Here is a 15,327-nt window from a genome sequence, read left to right as displayed (position 1 = left end):
CGGTGCAAGATCCTCTACTGTAGTATATCTAAGGCTGAGGTCCCGAGCTTCACCAACTGTCAAGGAGGGCAGAAGAAAATTAGCGTGCCGAACGTCAATGTATGACAGAAATGGGCAATCCACTAGCAAAGCTTGGCTGAATGACTACCAAGTAGAGTACACGGGGTTGCAGCCAAGTATTAGATGGGACGGTCGGAGCTGTCCGTCCGTGTGCCCAAAGATCTCTGACCTGAGTACAAAGTTGAGGTCCCTCACGTGCACAACTCTAAGGTCCGATTTAAATCTTTTCCCTTCTGCAATGAATTAGTAAAAGGGCTGGTTAGTACCTACGTAAGTAGACTAAGCAAAAGTATCAAATTTTAAAACAAGTAAAAGTACTCGGTACCGATCAACATCACGCTTTGAAAGTGGACAGGAGAGCTCATCGGCAAGCCAATTGCTGCTCACCCAGACAAATTTTTCAGCCAAGTTTCTGTTGGAGTTAGGAAGGCATGATATAAGTTGTACCCGCATATCCCTAGTTTTTAAATAGTAATCGGTCTTAATGTTGCCGCATAAACTATACCTAAAATTGATGTCGTGATGATTTAGTTGTAGACCGAATATTTGGTTTAATCTATTGACACAACTCACCACTCGATAAAAATTTGGGGGGGGGGGGGGAATTGGTCGGGGCATAAGCCATAAAACTTAAGGGTGCCTACATTGAAAGGGTCTACGGGAAACCTAACCCCACCCTTCAGTATAGCCATCAATGGGAAAAACGCTACGTTTGGGCCAGAGCCCCTTGCGAGAGCGATATCGCCCTCGTGACAATAGGTGATATTGACGTCCCTAGGGATGCCATAGGCGACTCTAAAGTTAGCCAATGCAACCCCAGGTGCAAGAAGATAAGAATAACCCATTCTTGAACTATAGTGTGAGGAAAAACTGAAAGAATAGGGAAGAGTAAAGAAAACTTACTAGAGGCTCTAGAAAACGATGATCTAAGCTAGAGGATATGTGCATGGGAGAGGTATGCTCGGCAAAGAAGGAGTTTGAGGAAGAGAGGATGCAAAAAGTGATGGGAGGAATTAGAGGGAACTATTTATAGGGTCCAGAGGGGGTTAAGAGCAATTAATAAAAACGGAGGGCGGGAAAACTTTACGAATTCTTTTGGTAACTGCCATACGCGCCACCTCGATTCACGAATAGTCAGGTTATGATTATGACTGGATCTGACGGTTTGGCACAAAACGCCTTTTAAGAGCGCATTAATGAACGTCCCATCCGTTTAGCGATTGACTATTAAACTTCCCGAAGAGTTTTTGATTCTTGGTATCCTTGATTCGTTCTCGGTAGCGAAACATGAATCAAGGGGGGCTAATGTACGATACGAGATCCCCAAGCCTTGTGGGCCTTCAACCCCAGCCCTATGGTACGGTCCCTGGCCCAACCCCTTGTACGGGGTAAGGCCCAGGCCCACAAAGCCATGGGCCCAAGCCTCGTGCCACAGTGCTTGGCCCAAGGCACATTGGGCCTGTGATCTCGGTCAACTGTAGATGGGAACGTGATTGCTCGGGGGTACACACTTGTGCTTGGTGACCCAAATATTCTCCTGTTTCTACAATCCCTCCTCTTACAAAGTTGCCATCTGAGACGCAATTGACCGAGATCACAGGCCCAATGTACCTTAGGCCAAGCACCGTGGTATGAGGCTCGGGCCCACGGCTTTGTGGGCCGGGGGCCTTACCCTGTACAAAGGGTTGGGCCAGGGACTGTACCATAGGGCCGGGGTCGAAGGCCCACAAGGCTCGGGGATCCCTTACCATACAGCTTTGAAAAAGATTTTAAAAGGAAATTGGAAAATAGTTTCTACTCTAAAAAGCATTAAAGAGAGGTTTTATAGATACAAAACGTTTTTGGATAGAAATATTAATAACACAAAAGATTTATTGTGATATTCATATTTAAAATACTCTCAAAAGGTTTTGAAATTGACTTTAATCTCTTAATTGAAAGTAGTTTCTACTCTAATTGAATAGAGAGAGAGGTTTTTAAGAGCTAAGAAAAATGTGCAAACTTCTGTTGTGTGAAGATTGAAAAGGGTTTTTAGAAGAGTGGTGGTGAAACACTCTTTCTCTTAAGCTAGGGTTTTGAGTTGGAGATATAAGGTTGTATTTATATGCTCAAACTAATGTTTTTAGGCTCATTTAAAGGGTTTTGGACATTCCTAAGAGTCTATGAGTCGGCCCCTATCAAAGATTGAAGTGTTGGGGGCCCAAAATTGAATTTCTAGGCTGCTAGAAGTGAAGGTGCGTATGCACCCTCAAAGGATGCATAATTATGCTTCCTAAAAAATCCTAATTTCGACTACACTGATGGTCTAATGTCATACAACCATAACTCATTCATTTTAAATCCAAATTACAAAAAATTTATGTTGAAATTGAAGCCCAAGATGTCTAATTTCCGATGAAAGAAACTACAATAAAAATTTCATTGTGAATCAAAAGTTCTGATCAAAACAATGAGCAAAGATCATTTTCAGCATTGCTTTCAAAGCGATTTTTAGCATTTTTGAATTGTGATTACTTCCAAACTATTAAGATAATTTCAATTACCATTTTTTGACATTAATCTCATCATTGAGACCAAGGACTAAAAGTTATTAACCGATACAAAATGAGATATCTACAATATGATAATTTGCAACAACTCATTGTCCAACATGTTTTCTTTATCCTTAAACGCAAGTTTTTGATGAGCAGTAACTTCAATATATGAATGGTCATATATATCATCTTTCAATTAACGAGTAGAAAGATAATTCGAAATCCATAGACACCAACATGAAGTGTTTGTCATGGTTTTTGATAAAATATATTCGTTGAAAATGGGTGCTTTGATGCAATTTATTTTGACTTGTGGATTTTGTCTTCTCACGTGCTCATTTAAAAGTAATTTCATTTTTGTGAATATCCTTGAATTTGGAAAGAAAAGATAGGTTTACATAAAAATAATTATGGATACTTGTGATCCTAACCCAAAGGAAATACTTAAATTAAAGGCTAATAAATTTTAAAATGCTCATAAATTTAAAAGTCACCATTCTTAATCAAATATTATTTTTTATTATAAAAATAAATATTTTAACAAAAAAGGTGACCTTTGGATGTTGTCGTGGACCTTTGGCTATGAAGGTTGCTTAGGTCTAGGTTTATAGATGGATTCAGTCAATGAAAGTCCCTTAAACTTCATCAATATCAACAACGTGAATTATTTACACTGGAAGCCAATTAACTTAAAATGCTCATGCATATAAATGTCATAATTCTTAATCAACTCTTATTTGAATAAGAAAAATTTAAGAATCAATTCATAGATTGCATTCTTTATTTCATACATTTGATTGGTGGTGACCCTTTTCACTTTATTTACTCCACGTACAAAGTTATTGCCATACAAACAAAAGCAGCGTAAACAAAAGGTGGTAAGCACTTACACAACCGACAATACAAAAGAGTAAAGAGTCACTAGTGACTCTCGGTTGGATCGAGGCTCAGTGTTGGTACTAGGAAAATTATGTAGCATATAGTTTCGTTGTTTGCTCTCATCAATCTCTATTCAAGTATAATGGTTGCCCATGACTTTTGAGTAAATTTATAGTGTGTTTTTATGTTAGAGCTTAGAACTCCACTGTGCGTGTCTAAAAAAAAACTAATTTAAGGAAGAATTTTGGGTGATGCGTAAACATTTTAAATTAATCATGAATATGGATTTTGATTAAAAATTTAAGTCTTTCATAAATACTGCAAATAATCTCAGATTTAGTTGAACTTTTATAATTATTAATGAATTACATAATTATTATTTCATAAGCTCATAACAGTAACCAAGGAACATTATTTTTTTTTTTTTTTTAAGGTGATTTAATTGATATTGTCTCTTCACCAAAAGTCACCTTATTAAATAGCTCTCCACTAAATAATTTTTTTTTTTTTTTTAAACTTTGTTTAGGTAATTTTTGTACCCAAGGCCAATTCAATACAATTTAAGGTCTAAAGAGATGTTTTCAAATGGGGCCTTTTTAACATTTAATAGGTAATCTTTTTTTCTTTTTCGTTTTTTTTTTTTTCTTTTTTGATACAAGATAGAATTTCTACTCTAGCCTAATCTAAGTATATATGTGTGTGAAGCTCCCTCTTAGAGACTTGAACCCCGGCCCTTACCCACCACTCCCTACAAGCATTTATACTTGTAGAGTGACCACCGCACCAGGGGCATTTTTAACATTTATACAAGCATTTAATAGGTAATCTTATTATCTTACATATCAATAGAGTATTTAAGTGCTTTTTCCTTCTTGAGATATAAAGTCATTAATTAAGTTTTTGGTACTTATATTTTGCTAACATCTCCTTTTTAGTTGATAATATGGGCTAGCTAATTCAATTGATCTAAAGTAAGGTTATATGAATTTTTAATTTTGAAAAAAAAAATTCCTACCAAAACAAGAATTGCAATGGGACTATGAGCACACTGCCTTTTTGCCACCTTTGTTGGATGGGCTCCAAGTTTGCGTCTACACTCAGAGTGTGTTTTTTTGGAGGTGAAATAGGATGGATGGAAAACTTTGGAGAGAAAATAGGAAGGAAAAATTTTTTGGAGTGTGTGTAGTTGGGTGGAGAGGAAGGAAGATAAATGGTGGGACCCGGGTGTTTTCTTCCCAGGCCCACCAAAAAGTTTTCTCTCCAAAATGGAGAGAAAACAAGAGAGGAAAAAAAAAAAACTCTCATCCTGCTAACGTGCTATGGAAACACGAAGATATGCCTAAGATTGATAGGAAGATCATACAGCATCATCTTAACGTCAACCCAAAATACAAACCTGTACAGCAGAAGCAAAGAGTGTTTGTCACAGAACGCAACAAAGCTGTAACTGAAGAAGTAGAGAAACTACTAGAAGCTGATTTCATCAGGGAAGTCTTTTATCCAGATTGGCTTGCAAATGTGGTTATGGTAAAGAAGAGCAATGACAAGTGGAGAATGTGCGTCGACTTCACAAACTTGAATAAGGCTTGCCCAAAGGATAGCTTCCCATTACCAAGGATTGATCAACTGGTAGACTCGACTACTGGACACAAGCTCTTGAGTTTCATGGACGCATTTTTGAGATACAACCAGATTCTCATGGACAAAGACGATCAAGAGAAGACCTCATTCTTTACCAGCCAATGGTCGTGGTATTGGAGCGCCTTTTACGTTAACTATTTCTTGTTTTGTCTTGAATGACGATTATGTTGGTTGTGTTTAAACAACTCTAATTTAGTAGACTTTGGTAGTTGTGTATGAACAACTTCAATGGCTATGATGCCGTTGGTTGTGTGCGAATAACTTTTAATTTTAAATTTTAATGACAGAGATCCTTGAGACGTCTCCCAAGGATGACTCCTAAGTGTTGCACATTTTTAGATAGTGATAGATCATGGATAATCATTGTTAAATACGTATTGTACATGTTTTGACAAGTCATGGATAATCATTAATAAATACGTATGGATAATGCTTTCATGTATTATTGATCTTATGAATGACAAAAGTAATGGTCGTCATACATACTGATATGAAGATTAAGCAACTTGAAAATGTAAAGCGTTCCTTACTGGTAGTATTTCTTCAAGTGTTCTATGTTCCATGGTCAAGGCAACTCTTGGCTGTCTAGAGACCTCAGGTAGTAGGGGCCTTCTCTGGAATGATGAATTACTTCGTAAGGGCCTTCCTAGGCTGATCCCAGTTTCCCTTAGGATGGGTCATTTATTGCCTGTGATACCTTCCTAAGGACGAGGTCTCCTGTGTTGAACCTTCTGACCCTGACCTTTCTGTTGTGGTACCTAGCCATTGCTTCTTTGTGTTTGGCCATTCGCTTTATAGCTTCTTCTCTGACTTCATCAATTAGGTCCAGGCTGCTGTTAAGCTCCTGCTGATTCTTCTAGTCTTCATATTGTTAGGATGTGTGCCCTTAAATCCTATTGTATGATGCTATGTATGACTTAATGTTGTGATTAATAAAGTTGTTTTATTATTATCTAAAAATAATGGTAACATGAATATTGGGACATTATCATATAGTCTATGAGATGTATAGTATGTGATCTATGTGATTAGTCACAGAAAATATAGATCACAAGTTCTTTGTAAACTCAGAATTTTACAGATGATGTTTTTCCATACAAAGCTTGTGACTTTAGCCTCTGTTATCGTCGTCACTAGCTCTGCTTCTACCTATTTTGTGAAACAGTCAATTGTGACAATCAAAAACTTGAGTTGCTTCGTCCCTAGAGGGAAGGGACCCATGATATCAATTCCCCATTAGGCGAAGGGCCATGGTAAGGATATGGGTGTCATCATTTCTCCTGGTCTCGTCTAGACATTTGCAAAGCGTTGACACTTGTCGCATGCTCTGACAATGTTGTGTGCGTCTCTGTAGGGTTGACTAGTAATATCTTGCTCTGAGCGCTTTTTTTGCTAAGGATCTTGCCCCAGCTTGATTTCCTCAGATTCCCTCGTGTAGCACATAATATGCTTCTTCGGAACTGGTGCATCTTAGATATGGGAGTGAATATCCTCGTCTATAGAGCACGTCGTTAATAATGACAAAGTGAGTTGCTCTGGTGTGTATCTTCCTTGCTTCCATCTTATCTTCAGGGAGCCATCCTTCTTTCAAATAATGGATGATGGGAGTCATCCACTCTTCTTGTTCTTTTATCTTCAGAACTTGCCCACCTTCTGTGCTTGGCTTCCCCTTTATCTCTACACATTGTTTAAAGGTTGCATTGTAGTTGTTTGATGAGGCCAATCTTGCTAGGAAATTAGCTTCTACGTTTTTGGTTCTTGGGATTTGCACAAAGTCTAGGCTGTCAAAGTGCTGTGAGAGTTGTTGGAAAATCCTCAAGTACTTCTGCATCCTTTCTTCTTTGGCTTTGTAATCTCCCTTCACTTGTCCAATTATTAGCTGAGAATCTGCTTGGACGATAAGATTCTTTACTCCTAGAGCTTTTGTTAGGCTTAGCCCTATTAGCAATGCTTCGTATTCTACCTCATTATTCGTTGTTGGGAATTGTAATCTGACAGCATACTTCAATGTATCTTTTTCTAGAGATATAAGCACCACTCCTACTCCAACTTTCCTCGTTGCAGACCCATTTGTTTGGACCGTTCATGTTTCCATAGGAGGTTCCGCTTCCTTATAAGGGTAAGTGAACTCTGTAATGAAATTTGCTAGCACCTGGGCTTTGATTGTTGCTTGAGGCCGATATTCAATGTCGAATTGGCCTAACTCAATTGCCCATTGAATGAGTCGTCCTGTTGCATCCATCTTGTTCATCGTCTTTCTTATGAGTTGATTTGTCATGACGACGATGGGGTGTGCTTGGAAATAAGGACAAAGCTTTTTGGAGGTAACCAACAACTCGAAAGCTATCTTTTTCATACTTGGGTAACTTTCCCTGCACCTTGAAATGCTTGGCTGGTGTAATAGACGGGCTTCTGCACATTTCCTTCTTCTCTGATCAATGCCGAACTTACTATAGTGTTGGATATTGCTAAGTATAGGTATAACTTCTCTTCCATCACCAAAGGGCTTAGTAGGTGGCTTCATCAGGTACTCCTTTAACTTGGCAAGGGTTTCCTTGCACTCATCAGTCCACCAGAAAGCTTTTTTCAATACCTTGAAGAATGGCATGCACTTGTCTGTTGCCTTAGATACGAATCTGTTTAGGGCTACAACCTTTCCTGTCAGGCTCTGCACCTCTTTCATTATCTTTGGTGATTTGACCTTGATTATTGCTTTTACTTTGTCTGGATTTTCCTCTATACCTCATTGGACACCATGAATCCTAAGAATTTTCCTAAAGCAACAACAAAAACACACTTTGCAGGGTTTAATTTCATATTGTACTTACGTAGTATGCTAAAGGTTTCTTTGAGATTGTTTAAGTGGTTGGCTTTATCCTTACTTTTTACCAGCATATCATCTATGTGCACCTGCCCATTCCTTCCAATCTAATGAGAGAACATGCGGTTCACCAACCTTTGGCAGGTGGCTCCTGCGATCTTCATTCCAAAGGGCATAACTTAAATGCATGAAACATTGCTATAATGCAAATTTAATGCAATGCATGATGATTTAAATCCATTTAAGCAAGACCTATCCCAAAAAAATTTCACAAAAACTTCAGCAATTTTGGAAAGCCCCAAAATTTTCAAAAATCCCAAAAAGTTAGGTCAAATTCATGAAATGCATGAAAAATGAAGGATTTAGGACCCTTACCGGTGAAGAAATACTTGATCTAGGCTGAAAAACCTTCAAGGATGAAGTTTGGAGTGAGAGAGAGAGAGGTTTTGGGAGGTGACGAGTTAACAGGAGTCGAGAAAGATCGAGAGAAGTGAAACTAGTATCACGAGGATCCTATATATAGAACCTCTTAATTCTCAATAGATTGAGAGGTGTCGAGGTTTAAATTTCGACAGATGCAGCTATCGAGCAGCTATCCAGAGTTGTCCATAGCAAAAAGGGCTTGATGGATCGAGGAGCTATCGAGCATCTATTGAGGAGACAAAAATTTTCTTGATAGGTCGAGGAGTTATCGAGAAGCTATTGAGATTGTGATAAAAAGAAGCTGAAAAGCTCGATAGATAGCCTAGCTGTCGAGGAGCTATCGATATTGCTTTAAAAACAGTTTTTCAAGAAGAGAAAAACATAGACATGAATGCAATCAAACATGAAACTCAACCGGGGATCCAACCAACATTTGAAGCTCTCAAAAACATCTCTCATCAAAAAAATGTCATGCATTTAGATCCAAAACACACACACACTAAAAAAGTTTAACCAATTTTATATTTCAAAAACAAGTTAAGATAGTTTAGTGAGCATACATTAACACATGCAAACCTTCTGATGGCCAAATCACATTGTACCTACACATGTATCAAGAGTAGCAAAGAATATTGAGTGTAGTGTGTGAAAAACATCGCAAGATTGCATAAGTGTCTATATGTTATGATGATTTGAGATGTGAGTAAATAGATTTAACTCACACACGATCATAACTGCTTGATGGGGACTATCACCTTCAAGTTATATCCTATAACTCTCACATCTCCTAGAATATATGCTTGCAATCATATTTTAAAGCATTTTGATTTATTTGCTTTAATTTTCTTTGCTTATTTTTCTTTTATTAAGCATATCATGCATGGGCATATAAGAGAGAGAAAAGAAATACCCAATAATGTTATGCTTTTTGACATTGCACTTTTGTTATGCCGAAGCATACCAATATCATTTCATGATTGGCGGGCAACTATGGTGAGATGGTTATTTATGCATTTCTCTTAGGATTTTCTAGTCCCTCCCATCAAAAAGAGTGATACGAGTAAGTACAAGAGATAACTTAATCTTACTCATCACAAACCAAAGCCACAAAGCTCACTTGCTTAGTTGTGCATAGTGATGCTCATCTAAGCTACAAGAGATACAAAGTTTAGAAAACTTTGTTTCATTGGCCATTCAAGGTACACAAGTACCAATGTACACAAACACATACTGTTTTTGTATTTTTCTGATTTTTCAATTTTTTTATTTTTATGGAGGAAAACAAAATAAATAATAAAAAAACAAAAACTGAAAATAAACAACAAAAACATGTTAAGTAAAGCAATGCATAAAAACTAGACTAACTCAAAATAAGATAGCAAAACATACAGGTAATGCAAAGACAAAAACAAGAAGGGGAAAGAGAGGAAAAGTGACTGAATCACTTAGAGCATTTTTCTTTCCACACCTTGGAAGTACCTTTCCTTTTAGCGAATCATTGAACCAACAGCGGGGAGGAAGAATTGCAACCATTCAAGTTCAAAAGGAACATAAGGACCTCGAGGAAATCTCCAAAAAGGGCAAGAAAGATGGAAACTGACTTAGGTTTCCAGATGAGACCATGTTGTTGCTCTATTGATCGGCTTGCCACTTATTGCAATTAGGTCGAGTGTGTCCAGCTACTCCACAATGATGACAGAGATGCTGCTTCTTTTCTTTAGACTTTGGAGCATTACTCTTCTTAGCCCTAGGGTTTTTGGTTTCTTTCTTAGCAAGCTTAGGGGGTGCTTCTAAGATAGATTTACCCTTATCTATGTTCTTACTAGCTATCACATTTTTAGCATCATTATTCTCAAATTCAATATTATTAGCAGGAGAAACAAAAACAGTAGTACTAGAAGAAGCAATATTGGGAGAAGAGAAATCATACCCTAAACCGATTCGGTCGGAAGTAGATTTCTGAATACTGAGCATCTCATCAAGCTTTGCACTTGAAGTTCTCTCCAACTGAGCTCTAACTTAGAACAAGTCTACCTCAAGCTTCTTGATCTTCTTAGCTAAGAAATTGTTTTCAAACCTCAGTACTCCAATAGTCTGATTGGTTTCATCAAACTTTGTGGAGAGTTATTCTCTTTCAAACTCCACATCACTGAGCTTCTTGGTAGCCAACCTATACAACTTCTCGTGCTTTTTCGAGACCTTGTATAACTTTGCATAGGCAGTGTGGATGTTATCTTGTTCATCCATCTTCTCAAACTTTGAGTCCACTAAGTCTTCTTCTTCATCCACATCTTTTACAATCCCCTCAGTAAGATTGACAGTGGTGGTGAAGGCATTTAGGATTCTGTCATCTTCATTTTCGGAATCATCCTCAAGTTCGGTGTCGCTCAATGTAGCAACAAGTGCCTTGCTTTTCCCAATGGACTTGAGATAAGTAGGGCACTCTTTTTTCATGTGAACGAAGCCTTAACACCCGAAACACTTGGATCCTGAGGGAACAGTGTACTAACCGCCATCCCTAGCATCCTTCTTCCCTTTGTCTTGGCCCTTAGATTGAGAAGAACTTGATTGCCTATGGTCCTTGTCAAAGCCCTTTGCATTGGCATTTTTCATGAACTTCTTGAATTGCCTGGTAATATAGGACTTCATTTTAGAATCTTCATCGTCGGAAGACTCATTCGTGTCACTGCGCTTGGCCTTCAGTGCCATGCTCTTACTCTTGCTTAACTTCCCGATCCTAAACAAACCCAACTCATAGGTCTGCAAATTTTCAACTAGCTCTGTTAGTGGAATTTCGTCAATATCCTTTGACTCCTCAATCGCGGTGATCTTAACACGGAATCTCTCGGGCAGAGAGCTGAGCACCTTTCTCACAATTTTTGGTTTGGGAATGGTTTCTCCAAGATTAAAAGCTGAGTTTACTATGTCCTTAAGCCTGGCATAGAACTCATCAAACAACTCATCCTTCTCCATCATGATTTCTTTGAAGCTTGTAGTGAGCTTCTGTAGTTTCGAATCCTTGACAACCAAGGTTGTCTGGAGAATGGTCCATACTTCCTTTGCAGTTTCAATGGAGGATATCTTCTTGAACTCCTCATTTGTGACCGCACTAAATAAGACATTCAATGCCATGTTGTTGAAGTTTACCACCTTGATCTTAGCATCATCCCAATCGGTCGGCACTTCCTTCAACTTCATCCAACTTATCTCCACAACTTGCCACACTTTCTCATCTAAAGACTGCAAGAAAGCTCTCATGCGTACTTTCTAGTATGCATAGTTAGTGCCATCAAATAAAGGAGGTACAATGAGTGACTGTCCTCTATCCATGACAAATAAGGGTTAATGGATCACACAGCAAAGATTAACCCTAATTAGAGTGTGCCTGCTCTGATACCACTTGATAGGCCAAGAATGTATTGACCCATTGTGATTAATTAATTGATTAATTAGCCAAGTTTATTAATTAATCAAATTAACATGCAATGTACATGGCAGCACAAACAAATCACCAACTAAAATATAATGCAGCGAAAAATAAAGTTGACAAGGTAATTTATTTATGAATGGGGAAAACTTCTGTGGCAAAAACCCCTCGGGGTGATTTTAAGGTCACCACTCCCGAGAATCCACTATTATCAAAACAAGCGGTTATAAGTAAAGGAATCTCAGTACCTTATGTCAACCTACAATTGAACCCTTACCCCAATACCCAATTGCACTTGTTTTGCATGACAATCTCTCATTTTCAATGCATGGCTCCCAGTACGTGACTAACCAATCAATGCGCGGATCCTAGTATGCGGCTTACTCCTTTGCACAAATCCTAGTACGTGACTAACACACCAACTTGAAAAGGATGTTGGCTGCAAAGTTCTTCAATTCATCAACACGATGAAGATCACGAAGCTCCTTGATTACAAAACCCAACGGCATACAAACGTAACAACTTCTTCAAGAGAAAGATGAATTAAGGCATATGTCTCCGGTCACAATATGCTTCAACAAAACCTTTGCCTCACACTTGCACAACCTTTGACGGCCCTTAAAATAATCCTTATATATGTCTAGGGTTGTGAGAAAAGAAAACCAAAACACATACACATGGATATGCGTGAAATCAGATTTGAAAAACTGATTTTCGTAAATCTCGATAGATAGATTATCTATCGAGCAGCTGTTGAACATCGGGCTAAACAAGCCTTTTAAACCTCGATAGATGCTTTCTGTCGAGCTAGTTGTCGAACTTTAAAGTACAACATTTTTTCACTTGTTTCTTGGACAGATTTGCATGGCTTCAATACTTGGACTTGAACTCTTGTTCCTTGAAGTATTAAACACATCCTAGATCTACCCAATTACAAGTAAAGTGTGTTTTTTCATAGGATTAGCCAATTCTAAATGACATATGTTCTTAACGTGATTCACATATGTGCTAACAATCTCTCCCTTTGGCAATCCGTGACAAAACCACAAAAAAACAAATGAATATATGAGAGAAGTCATAAAACACTCAACTCATACTCACTTGTTGAATACAATAAAATCTATCCTAACACAAACTCTTGAAAAATTTTGCAAGAAGAGAGTTCATGGCATGAAAGAATTTGACAACCTGTATTACTAAAACACTTTAAATAAAACTCATCATGGCATCTTAGTGTGAAACAGAAATTAAAAGATTGCATGCAAGAAATAAGAAACATGTGCAAAAAGAGAGAAAAGAAACAACACATGAAGAGATATGTGAAAGAAAGTAATAACAACCTCAATATATATATCAAAGAGAGTATAAGGTTTGTTATCACAATATAAGAACAATGTATCTAAAAATAGAGAAAAGAAAAGATACAAAAATTCCTCACTATATCCCTCATTAACAAAAACACTCCCCCTAACAAAAATATCTCCTATACTAACTCTTCCCCTAAGTACATGACTATTCTCATACCCAAAATTACTCCTCCTTTTTGTCATGAATGACAAAGGATAAGTCACTGAGAAGCAGTCATCTTATCGTCACTGGAAGAGCTAAAAGCCTCATCCTCATCAGCATCACCATCATCGAAGTTGCCATCATCGTCCTCATCCTTGTCCTCAGAAGCCTCTAGAGAAGGAGAGGGAGACTTGACGAAGCCACCAAGGTAAGCCTGTCGTCGTGAAATACGACTGACACGGGTGTTCACCTGACACAACTTATCACTGAGAGTGTCAAGGCGAGCATTCATGTGCTAAAGCTGTGCCATAACCACCTCAAGGGCCACACCATCCGCAAAAGAAGAAGGAGTGAATGTGGATGGAGCTGAAGAAGCCGGAGGAGTTGCCGTCTTGGTCCATGGCCGCTTTGGTCGAAGCTGGGCCTCTCTCTGTCTAATGGTCGTCGCATCAATGGCACACATGACAAAGAAGTGATCCAACTCGGGATAGGAGACTAAAAATTGGCGAAGGATCCACGTGATAGCAGAAGGAAAGATAAGCTTATCACGGGTCGTCGTATCCTTTAAGAGAAAGTATGAAGTGAGAAGGAAAGTCTATGGTAAGCCTCTCAAGGAGGGACAATAAAAGGCGAGCACAAGGCTCAGTAATCAAATTATAGTGAGACAAGGGATGTAAAACAAATGTCATCACCAAATTCAGGAACCTCGAACCTTTTGTAAAGGCCGAGCATGAGGTGTTTTAACGACCACCACATGATGAAGGTATCTCATAAAATAGAGACATGAGCTTATCCTTAGACACAGTCTTAAGACGATGATAGTCGGGGTAATTAGGATGCGCTACCCTCGAAACGTGTAGCACCTCAGATATAAGATTTGGAATGACTACCATACGCGTACATTGGAGTAAAACTCCTGTATGATCACGGAGGGACAAGTGACTAGGATGTCACAAAGGGACTCCCAACCCCTACTGTAGATGACAGTGGGAAGGTCAGTATCGAAAAAATCCGAAAGAACGACTTGGCGTTCCGAATGAATGCCACATCTAGAAAAGTTCTCTGAAAAAGTCCTTACGGACTTTATCATCACGGAACTGAACATGAGAGGGGGTAGAATCAGAAGTAGATGCCCCAGAACGAAGAGGATTCTAGGACAGAGTTGACTTGTGTTTAGGTGCCATGATGCAAACTAACCGAGAGAGAGAGAGAGAGAGAGAGAGAGAGAGAGAGAGAGAGCGAGAGAGAGAAGCAGAAGAGTACCAACACAATTAATATAAAAAGATAGAAAAGAATGGTACGTATACATGAAAAATGCATGAACATGTGACATGCAACAAAAATACATCATGGGCTCAGCCCAATCCAATCCTACCAGCACACATGATTTCAACATGGTAAACACACATCTAAAATGCATGAATCATTGTTAAGCAGCAAATGTGACAATGCATGAACATATAGGAACATTTAAATAAAACTCAACCTAAAAATTTTGCAAAAACCTCATCAATTTTGAAAAACCTCAAATTTTTCAAAAACCCCAAAAGTTAGGTCAAACGAGATGAAATGCATGATAAATGTAAGAGGGAAGATCATACCAGAGGAAGAAATCACCCTTGAGGCTGAAGATTGAGTGGGGAAAAGGTTTAGAGTGAGTGAAGGGTGTTTGGGGAGGCGAAAAGATAGAAATAGTCGAGAGAGATCGAGAAAAATCGCGTTAAGGCTATATATAGAAAAGCACGAATTTCGAAGAATCGAAAGGTGTCGAGATTTAATTCTTGATGGATGGAGCTGTTGAGGAGCTATCGAGAGGTGTCTACAGCAAAGTGACCTCGATGGATCGAGAAACTATCGAGCAGCTATTGAGAAGTCAAAAACTTTCTTAATGAGTTGAAAAGCTATCAAGACAAATTTTCAAAAGTTTCGATGGATATAAAATGCGATAACAGTTGTCGAGAAAGGAAGATCAGGAGTTCGATAGATAGCCTAGTTGTTGAGAGGTATCAAGAAGCTGTCGAGATTGCTCAAAA

The 15,327-nt window shown here is 38.4% G+C and overlaps 1 protein-coding gene across 1 annotated transcript; it reads right to left on the bottom strand.

Moving 5' to 3' along the window:
• Positions 1–6,534: 6,534 nt before the first annotated feature.
• Positions 6,535–7,797, bottom strand: LOC142606278 (uncharacterized). The gene is made up of 2 exons (XM_075777657.1): positions 7,267–7,797; positions 6,535–7,116 (listed from the first exon to the last, which is right to left on the bottom strand). The coding sequence occupies exons 1-2, from the start codon at positions 7,795–7,797 to the stop codon at positions 6,535–6,537; spliced, it is 1,113 nt and encodes a 370-aa protein (XP_075633772.1).
• Positions 7,798–15,327: the final 7,530 nt, after the last annotated feature.

Source organism: Castanea sativa, chromosome 8, assembly GCF_040712315.1.
Source record: "Castanea sativa cultivar Marrone di Chiusa Pesio chromosome 8, ASM4071231v1".
Taxonomy (NCBI): Eukaryota; Viridiplantae; Streptophyta; class Magnoliopsida; order Fagales; family Fagaceae; genus Castanea; species Castanea sativa.
This window is presented reverse-complemented; position numbering and strand designations above follow the sequence as displayed.

Bases quoted from the DNA above. Each gene is read 5' to 3' on its own strand.
- LOC142606278 (XM_075777657.1), bottom strand. From the start codon at position 7,797: ATGAAAGAGGTGCAGAGCCTGACAGGAAAGGTTGTAGCCCTAAACAGA. The intron at 7,117-7,266 runs GTGCTAGCAAAT...GATACATTGAAG, and splicing joins AAGCAACAATCAAAGCCCAG to TATGCTGTCAGATTACAATT.